This window comes from Diadema antillarum, unplaced genomic scaffold, assembly GCF_040938485.1.
Source record: "Diadema antillarum isolate AM-2024a unplaced genomic scaffold, OU_Dant_1.0 seq00000821_RagTag, whole genome shotgun sequence".
Taxonomy (NCBI): domain Eukaryota; kingdom Metazoa; phylum Echinodermata; class Echinoidea; order Diadematoida; family Diadematidae; genus Diadema; species Diadema antillarum.
In genome coordinates this window covers 2,082,240-2,092,699 of record NW_027271698.1, presented here as the reverse complement: position 1 = coordinate 2,092,699, position 10,460 = coordinate 2,082,240, and the positions used below count along the sequence as shown (strand labels likewise).

At 37.7% G+C, this 10,460-nt stretch overlaps 1 protein-coding gene across 1 annotated transcript; it reads left to right on the top strand.

Annotated features, from left to right (window-relative positions):
* Positions 1-236: 236 nt before the first annotated feature.
* LOC139739929 (uncharacterized) lies at positions 237-7,789 on the top strand. Its single transcript, XM_071650529.1, has 6 exons — positions 237-501; positions 1,720-1,794; positions 3,282-3,353; positions 4,678-4,722; positions 5,048-5,378; positions 7,664-7,789. The coding sequence occupies exons 1-6, from the start codon at positions 278-280 to the stop codon at positions 7,787-7,789; spliced, it is 873 nt and encodes a 290-aa protein (XP_071506630.1). The 5' UTR covers positions 237-277.
* The last annotated feature ends 2,671 nt before the right edge of the window (positions 7,790-10,460 follow it).

Sequence of the window (10,460 nt, the reverse complement as noted above, 5' to 3'; positions counted from 1 at the left end):
CAAACGTTTCATTGTTGACTGCACAGAATATTTGGAATAAAGCAAAGAGATTTTCCCCAGTGACTGGTGGGGAGGAAAAAAAATATCTTTGGAATAAAGTTACTTAGCGCCATCTACGGCCATGGCGCTTACGTTATTATAGGGGGGAGCCCCACCTAGGTCTGTAGCTGGCTAGCTCTGCACCGTACTCTACAATGCTGGCTCTCGCAGCGCTCCGTACCAGTATCGTAGGCGTAGCTAGCTAGCCGTCTCCCTCTCTCGTATCATCAATATCAACATGGATGTTCCAAAACGAAGAAGGGGGAGACCATCAATTCCGGCAGAGGAGAGGATGGCACGGAAGCGAATATCAGAAGCAAAGTATAAAGACAAAAGAAGGGAGAAAGAGAGAGACTTTAGACGTGTACGTTTGCCCATCGACACTTTCAATACGTGGAGAGAGGTACGTGAGTCGAGTGGGGCTGGGACAGACGGAGCATTCGCAGAGCGCCTTCTGAATCTGTAAGTAGGCCTACATGTTTTATTAACTTCGGCGACAGTAAACTTTTACTGAACTGTTTAGTGTTTAGACTAACATAAATTTGTCTGCCAAATCTTGAATGCTATGTAGAGCTGGAAAGTATACGGTAATTCCAAGGTAAGCATGACAAAGCTAAACTAAAGTGATAGAAACTGGATCATGTGCCATGTGGATAGCGCCTTAGTGGGAATATAAACGCGACAGAAAGATGATAACTTGAGAAGAACAAGATTGCCGAAGAAAGCTTACTGTACACAACACAAGTATGGCGCTAAGTTCAGCTGTAACTATACACAGGCCTGTCGCTGTAGTAAGTCGCGTGTGCGTGCATCGGCAGGTGTTTCTTCTGCTACTATAGCCCGATCAGACGCCGTGCAAAGCGCACAGCGACTGGGCTGTGTATAGTTACTGCTACCACTAAGTCTATACTACTTTTACTGCCAAAAATAATCACTTTGTCACCATATTACCCAAAGCATTTAATAGAGAGAGGGGCATGTCGGCCAAAAGAAACAGGGCACACCTTATTGACCACAGCCAGGGGCATGACAGCCTAAAGAAAAAGGACAGGTAGGCCTAAATTTATGGCCTTGAGAATATATACATTTTTCTAAGGGGCATCACAGCCAACCAAAGATGCATCAATGGGCATGGGCGTCGATGGCCATCGATTAATTCAACTAGCCCTTAAAAGAAAATCTGAAGTATTTCACTTAAAGCATGTGGTGATTTATGATGGAAAGTGCAAAACACCCTTACCTGTACTCCAACAGGAAGATAATGAATAATAAAAGAGCCCATTCATTGCACTACAGGCACAGTGCAGGTCCCAGGCCTGTATTGTAAGGCCTACATTGACTCACTGATAAATTGGATACATGACCATGCAATATTTGCTTTGCTCACTGAGTTCAGAAGGTTTTGAGAAACAAAGTCAAAATTTTAAACAGAATTTTGTGATCCTATATGATACGGCTTAATAGTAAATTACCATAAATTCAATGGTAACATTCAGTGATATGTTCTAGCTTCTGTGAATGTTTAATAGCATTCCAGAAAGTTTCAAACCTGTAAATTGATGATGGTACTACCTCAACATGTATGATGTTATTTATTGATGGGCTTGTTATGATTGTGGATCAAGAATTTTTAGTTGTTTGTAATATTGTATCTTCCTACATGTACATGTATGTTTTCAGATATCAGGCGCATAGGAGACAGGGCCAACTAGATACGACAGGTACACAGGATGGTACAAGAAGGCGGTCAAGAAAGTAAGCACATTATATGAAGCTTTAACTATACACAGCCCATTCGCTGTATGAATAGCGTCTGGTCGGGCTAATGAGGCTTGAACAGACAACACTATTATTGGTATCAAAGTGGAATTGTATTTTTTAAAGATTTTTTTAAGAATGGTAAGTTTATATCCATTCCAGAAATTTTGTATCAACTTAAACGACAGAAAAGTAAGCGAACATTAATTTTTGATTATATTTTATTACGCCAGGCTATCCCAAAAGCATGGATAAGTAATTACGAGGAATCATGTATAAAGTTTCATAATAGGTTATTGGAAATTCCTAAAATAAGAATAGGAAGAAGAGAGCAGAAAAGAAGCATTCAAGATGTTTCAACCAAACAGTTTTACAAACTATTGTGTACACAATGTCCCGATAGTAACAGATGTTGTATATACTGGGAAAAGATATTCAACTCATCATTTGATTGGACGAATATATTCAAAAGAAACGTGTTATTGTAAAGAAAACAAATTGAAAGAATTTAATTTTAAGATTTTGTATAATCTACTACCAGTAAAAAAGAATTTGTACAGATGGCAAATCAAAAGAGATGGAATATGTGAACATTGCAGTGTAGATGAAGATAATCTACATGCGTTTATTGAGTGTAAATTGAATAAGTTTTTCTTTTCGTATCTAACAGTTATAATTAAAATTATATATAAAGTTGATTTTAAGATAACAGGAATGCATCTGTTAAAAGCTCATAAAGAGACTGAATTAGATTTGTTTTTGACAATTGCCTTTTGGTGTATTTATAAATATATACTGTTAAGAAATAAAACCGGAAAAGAATGTCGTGAAACTAATTTGCAACATTTGTTTGGAAGAGAAATTTGTAAAAGAATAGAGGATGATCTGAATAGTAAGAAAACATATTATAATTTACCAAAGCAAATGAAGTATATTGTGTAAATAGTTTGTGGTTTCCTTTGATCTCAGGAACCCCTTTTGAAGCTCATTGTATTTTTTTTTCCATTTTTTGTATAATGTGATATAAAATGTTGAATTATGGAGGCAATAAATACCCTGTTGGGGTCAAAAAAAAAAAAAAAAATTATTGCATTTAAAAATTTGGTCACCGTCATTTTGATCATGATGACTAGAAATAGTGTAATTGATCTTAAAGATGTCTCCTCTAAAGTTAGTTTAAACGTGCACAAACATGCACCCCATCAATACTGATACTATTGTGCAAATATACAAATGAAAGGTACATGTACCAGTATTCAGCCTGCACATGTACATAGAGCTGCTGTGTATGTATACTGTACTGTAACACAGAGACTGTTCATTTGTCCTGTGTGTTGTTATCACAGTAAGTCAAATGATGTACGTAATGTTTATTCTAGTGGAGGAAAAGGTGTGAATGCAATGTTCTTGTATTCATATCACAAGGAAAAAAGAAAAAGCTAACCTAGTTGTATGGTATTAGCTTTGAGGTGTTCTCTTTACAGGAGTAAACCTCTCAAGTTCTCATCTCCGCCCTCAGTCCAGAGGATTCGTCCAAGTTGTGAACAGGATGGTTGGTAAGTGTCTAGCTACGATACGGTACATGATGTCTGCGTGCTTGTACAGTCCACCATATGACGGGGGGGGGGGGGGGGGGGGGGGGGGATGATAGTAATAATGAATATTTATTAAATAATAAGGTCTTCTTTATCCAGGGTAGCCTCTTTAGTGTTGCCACAGCTCTTCCAGAGGGTCCTGCCATTATTATTACCCTAGCATTGCCAGGTACCCATTTATACACTTGGGTCGAGAGGGACATGGTGGGTAAAAACATCTTGTTGAAAAATGTAAGCACTGGGTGGGAATCGAACTGAGTCCTCCGATTGGGAGTCAGGAGTCTTCTCCACTATGCCACAGGGTATTAGTTTGGGCCAGAAGCATACAGTTGTCCAATTATAACTGTTAACACCCTAAACATCTTTACCAGTGACTAAATGTAAGGAAATAATTGATTACGGGAAACAATGCATTTGTCAACCTGAGTTGGGCCAAGGATTGTATATGGGTATACTTGTTCAGCATTCCTGGTCATCACAGGTGCATTTAATCAGATCTGTAATATTACCACCATCCTGATCATCATTTTATCATCATCATGACTTTAATCACCAATGCCAATGTTATTGACAACCACACAACAAACAGAATTGCACTTAAGACCATTTCCACTTCATCTAAAATTAGATTTCTATGCATTTACTGTACGTCAAACAATTGTCAATCTATCAAAGTGTAATGCAATAGGTATTAGAGCAAAGCTACTGTAAAACATGATATATTCGCGCATGAAATTTTCGCAAATTGGAGCCGACAGCCTTTTTCGTGGCATGAAATTTTCGCGCATTGCTTCGGGCATTCAATGTATGTAGTGTAGACAAAAGCTTTCGCGTGCATTTTAATTTCGCGATTTTTGGCGCTCGCGAAATTCGCGAAATCAAAATGCACGCGAAAATTCCTCGTTTTACAGTAACTCAACATGCTTATATTACTCAGTGACAGTTTTACTAGTTACTGTATTTACCGAGTTATATTGGACTGAAAGAACAAACAGTTTGCATACCTACGAGCATTTGTTGCCTGTGATGTGGGCAACTTTTAAACAGACAATGGAGGGAAACAAAATGTGTGTAGCACGTTTACCTAGCCAAGTTATTGACTTTATACTATACCGGTATTTTGCTTTCTTCCTTCCAGTTAATGATGTGGGATACCTGTTTGAATGTTTGTGTATAAATTTAGCAACTTTTTTTCCCCCGAACTACAATTTGTATGTACAAAATTTGAATCATATATTGCTGGAACTTCACAATTCTAATATTTTTGTTTGTTTTTGTGGGACAGGTCATCTGACACACCTTCCCCTCCCTCTTCAATAGCATCTGTCAGGTAAGTTGCAATTCTTGGAAAATGCTCAGGTAGATTGTAACTTGGCAAAAGTTGTGGGGGGGGGGGGATGATCTCTTCTTGATCATTTGGATGTGGTATTCCCTAGAGGGACCCAGGGGCATAGCCCCAGATATCGAAATATAGCCATTTTGACTGAATTTATGACATTTTCATCTCTTGAAAACATGCGGGTATATATATATATGTATATTTATAAACTTTATTTGTTCATTAAAACAAATTTCTACATTACAAAAGAAAACTGGTCCTGAGGACTTTGTAGTAACAGGAGTCACCTGTATTTGCTTTCATTGCTTCCATTTAGTATCCCAGAATGTGAAGACCTTCAGGCTCTCAGGGAAGAGGAAGATCGAATTGGAGAGGACCGTCGGGAGGAGAAAGGTGTGGATGAGGAAGAGACTCGAGGGGCTCAGGCAACTCCAGCCATGAGCAAGTCAGGGCTTCGTGCCAAAGCAAATGCGCGGGAAGGCGTCGATGTGGAGTCCATCGTAATTTCAAAGACAAGGCTGAGTGAGTTGGAAGGTCAGGTGGCCAATCACCGCCGTACAAGTGGCACGTCGGTCACCACTACACATGGCGTGTCAGTGACCACCCCAGTGACGCCAGACAGTGACACAGCTAACCATGTACCTTTGGTAAGAAAAGTTTCACGGCTCTGCCTCTTGGGTTCAGCTGAGGTACAGTGCACTCCCATTATAAAGGGAACACAATTTTAAAGGGACTGTACAGTGCTAGTTGAGGTTGGGATTCATGTTTTGAACATTCCTAAGTGAGATAATGAGAAACCTCTTATGAAATATGAAAGAGCATGTAATTTTAAGAAGGATTCAACATTTATTTGATGAAAATTGGTTTTCAAATGGCCGAGATATCCCAAAAAGTGATTATAATAAAAGGCGACAGGCCACACCTTTTTGTTTCACCTTGTTTTTGGATGTCTCAGCCATTTCAAAACCGATTTTCATCAAATAAACTTTTGATACCCCTTAGAATTGCATGCTCTTTGACATCGCAGAGTGGTTTCTGAATTCTCGCAAAATGTTAAAAGCTAAATCCTCACCTCAACCAGAACTGTACACACCCTTTAACAGAATTTTGTTCCAACAAATAAATATTCAGGTCCAAAGGTTTTCATCATCAAAGTCTTATGCTATGGAGTAAAATTCAAGTACAATGATCACAGTTATTGAAAAATACATGTATTTGATAGTTATAACAAATTCAACTCTTGAGCACCATTGACATTGAGAGCCAAAAAAATGTGCTCCGTTTTAACAAAATGCAGCTTGCTTTTCAAATATAACAGCATAACAAACATTTAGAGAGCATCTTTGCATGTGCAGTTGTTTCCATTTCAGTATGTTTAAATAGAAGTCACTCTGCATTTGCTCCCTGTGTCACACACTGTTTCTGAGGAAAACTTGAAAAAAAAAAACATGAAAAGAAATAAGGTTCCTTATTTCGAAACATTTTCTAACCCAAAATTGAAATAGGGCTCATAATTGCAAACATTTTATGTTATTCCACAGGTTCGTTATTCCTGAGGTTAAATGAGGGAAAATGAAATACGGTTCTGATTAATGAAGATTTGTTAGTCTGAAAACTGTAGGAATGTTGTTAAAATGAAATCAGTTCCATAAACTGAAAGCAAGTGAGAAAAAAAAATGGCGAGTATTCTACTACCTTTGTTTCAAATCTTTGGAATTATGAAGATCATTCTGTTTTAGGTTGAACAAACCTTCAAAAAACCTCTACAGTGTATAAGTTTGGGAATAAGGATCATTTGAAATAACAAATCTTTGGTATAACTATAAGGTTGGTAATAGCAGTCCCTCACAATAATGAACCTTTGTTATAACAAAATGTGACAGAATTCTATAAACCATCACTATTCATACATGTGTTTTCAAACTCTGCATAAAAGTACAAACAGCTTTATGCTCACAATGAAATGTAAAATGTACACAGAGTTAATGAGATAGCATCACATTTATTATTGCTTTTCAATGTAAGATGAGTATTCAATTAACAACACACAATACATGTATGTGCATGGTTTGCATTTTTTTTTCATCATATACTGTATTTGTTCAGTTATAATAAATTTTGATATAATGAAAGAAAAATGCAGGTCCCAGGGACTTTGTTATAATGGGAGTGCACTGTATTGCTTTTGTCTCTCAAATTTGTTAATGCATTAATTCTCAAAAGATTTGAGAAAATTCAGTCAAATTGGTACAAGCTTAAACTATGACAGTGTAGTTCACTATTAGATTTTTGTTGAAGATATGGTGAAAAGGAGAGATAAGAGGTAAAGGTCAAGTGCTAAATTATTTTTGTTTATGTGATGAACCATGGAGCCATGTCTAATTTGGTATGTTGTAGCAGTAAGTGGTGTGACAAGTCAATTACTGTCAGACAGTGGGATTAATGTAGCAAAGGTCAAAGGTTAACATCTAATTCTAAAATGTTAGAATAAGACGTAAGGCACGGTGCTTACAAGTTGAGTTGGTAAATCCAAATGTGGAATCGCAATGCAGATGTTGCAAAGCTTTTGATAATGATGCTTTAATGCAGGTAGTACTTTTACTCTTGATCCTTTATTATTCGCTTAATTATTTCACAGCTTACGCCGAAACTGGAACCTGGAATCTAGAATCTGAATGTGAGAGCTGAACCTGGAATTGAGAGTTTGTTTTGAAATATGTATGGAGAGGATGGCAGCCATTATGTCAGAATTAGGAGATGAGAGTAGATGGGAGAGAAGACTCTGTCTCTACAGCACAAACAGACATCACAGTCAAGACATGGAAAGATGCCATTTGACTCTGAAGGAGCCAAGGCAAACGAGCATAGACGGCGTATACTTGAAGGAGACGTCAATATTGTGATGTTTACAGAATCTCAAAATCGCGTGCAGGTTGATGCTATGGACAAGGCTATTTCTGCACAAGAAGAGCTTGCAGCTTTAGCTCCTGCAGCAAGTCTAGATGAGATGGTGAAGAGAGACTTGAAGAGATGGAAGAAGAGCACTCATGCTCAATGAGAGAGACAAGTTAAGAATGCGGCTGATGGAATAGACAATGTACCTCCAATGGAATCTGTGACTAAGATGGACAACCCTGCCCTTCCTGAGGACCTTTTAGTACAAGAAAGATGCTCTCTGTGAGGAGACAGCGGCAAAGAAAGATGAGGGATGAGGTCAAGTCCGCACCAGATGTTGCGAATCATCCAGCAGTGATGATGTTCTTGCGAACAGTCTGAAGGAGCTGCCGTCCTTGAATGGACTATCTCTTCCGGAGCCTGGGATCTTCTGTGGTAAGCTGCTGGACTATACAACATGGAGAAGCTACAACCCCTTAACCCATTGAGGACAAGTCCAGAGTATACTCGGGCGAGCATCTATGAGAAATGTGTGTTGTAGCAAAATTAGCCGGTCTTCAACGGGTTAAAATCGAACATAGTGGGTTCCCAATTAAAGAGGTTATACTTTCTGTTTCAATATCTCACTGGAATATTGAAATCTTTGCTTCATGGGAGACCAACTGGTGTGACCAACACACTAGCCAGAGTACTAGGTACTTTGAGGTTGAGGAAGGAGTGAGTAGCCTTCACATGTGTGACACATGGGAATGTTCTGCCAGTTTGGTAAAGATGTAGTAGACAAGGTCTACCACGAGGTACAGTGCTTGCCAGATGAGTTGGTAAATCTAAATGTGCAATAACAATGCAGATGTTGCATGACTCCATGATGCTTTGATGTAGATGGTGTAATGAACTTGTACTCATGATCTTATATCATTTGTGTTATTAAACTGTTTGTTTTGATATAGACAACAAGGCATTACATGTATTAAAATCATTCAACCATTGATTTCTGTAAAAGCCTTTGCCAAGTCTCTCTTATTTAAATCACCCTCACCACAGCCACAGCACCTATGACAAGTGGAGAAGCCTGACACAGAATGGCTTTACTTTATCCATCAATGGGTATTCTCCCCTTCAAGGGAGCAAATAAAGTGCACATGTCATGAATCTTGTGAATACTGTTGTATGTTGTGACAAGCAGGTAACATGAAATAAAATTAATAGTAAAGAGATCAGGGGTTCAGCATCCTTTAAATAAGGCAAGTGGTAAGCCAGTTTTCTAGAGAATTTATTCTGGGATTAACAAACTCCTCAGGACATTTGAAATTACTTTGACAATCAAAAATTGTGTTATATCAGGGTTTGAAAAAGCAACAAAATATGAGGTAAGAAGATTACTTCAGTATAAAACAAGTGTGTGAAATCAGTTTTTGTAAAATTCACTGAGAATTACTGAGTGAAATAATGCAAGTTATATGATACTGTAGTTTCAAGGGAAAGAAAACTCCTTGACGAAAGTCAAAGAATTAATTTCCTGAAGCACTATCATCAGAGAAGTCAAACACTTAAATAATTTAGGAGTTGACACAATTATAGAGACATACCTGGTATTCAACATCTGTGACTTTCACAGCACTTTTATTTTTATATATTTTCTTTTAATTTATCAAACATACCACATGCAAATGCTTCATCACCTCAATACGTATGCTTTTTTGGGAAAAAATGTTTTTCCTTCCACTTGACAACAGATTACTGTAAAACCAGAAATATTTGCTTGCATGAAATTTTCACAAATTTTGCGAGGCTCCATGATTCATGCATGTAAAATGCATGCAAAATCTTTGGTTTGTACACAGCGCATTGAATGCCAGATGCGATTTGTAAAAGTCACATGCTGCGAAAAAGGCCGTCAGCTAATATTCGCAAAAGTTTAATCCTGCAAAAGTTTCTGGTTTTACTGTATTTATCAAAGGTTTTATCTCAACATATGGTCTCATCTGCTGTAATAACTATGACAAGATTGCAGTGCGCTCCCTTTATGACAAAGTCCTCGGGGACAGACGGTCTTCTTTTGTTATATTGAAATTTTGTTATAGGCAAACAGTAAAGTATATTAAGACGCATAAGATGATTTGGGGGCCTCAATTCTTAATTTGTTCGTTGTAACAACAATTTTCTTATAACCATGTTGTTATAGCGGGAGTGCAATGTACCTCTCTTCATGGCTTTGTCTTTTGTGAAATAGAACTGTTCTTCATTTGAGACACTCCTGGAGATGGTCATACCTTCTCAGCATCTAAAGAGCTTTCTCAGGGAATCATCTTTCAATGTTCAACATGGATTAATGACCTGGTAGCATGAGAAAACTAGAAATGTCGCTACGGCGACTGGTGTATGCCTCCGCCATAATGCATGGTTCTCTTAATAGGTCTATAGTACAATGTCTTGACAATGTGTGATGACAGTTTCACACAATTGGCAAAATATTAAAATGACAGGTTTGCCACAAGTGTGCTGAATGTTCACTTTCCTAGAACTAGGTTCAATTGGATGAATGATTAAAACGTCAGAGTGCAGGTATTTGGGGGAACTGATGATTTTTACTTGACTTTTGACCCTTTTATAAGTTTATGCATTGAGTAATTTTCAAGGTATTGAGAAAAAGTATAATTTCAGTATCAAATGGTAAAATAGTATTATCTAAACCTGGCCTTTGACCTTTGACCTCACAGTTCCAAAGAGAATCACTGTTAGGTAGAACATGCATAAATATGTAAGTTTCATGATAATACCTTGAGTTACTTTTGAAATATGGAGGAAGAAGTGCAATTTAGCACTTTCACTTG

Coding starts and splice junctions, on each gene's coding strand:
- LOC139739929 (XM_071650529.1), top strand. CDS start 278: ATGGATGTTCCAAAACGAAGAAGGGGGAGACCATCAATTCCGGCAGAG. Junction 502..1,719: donor GCAGAGCGCCTTCTGAATCT/GTAAGTAGGCCT, acceptor GTATGTTTTCAG/ATATCAGGCGCATAGGAGAC. Junction 1,795..3,281: donor ACAAGAAGGCGGTCAAGAAA/GTAAGCACATTA, acceptor TTCTCTTTACAG/GAGTAAACCTCTCAAGTTCT.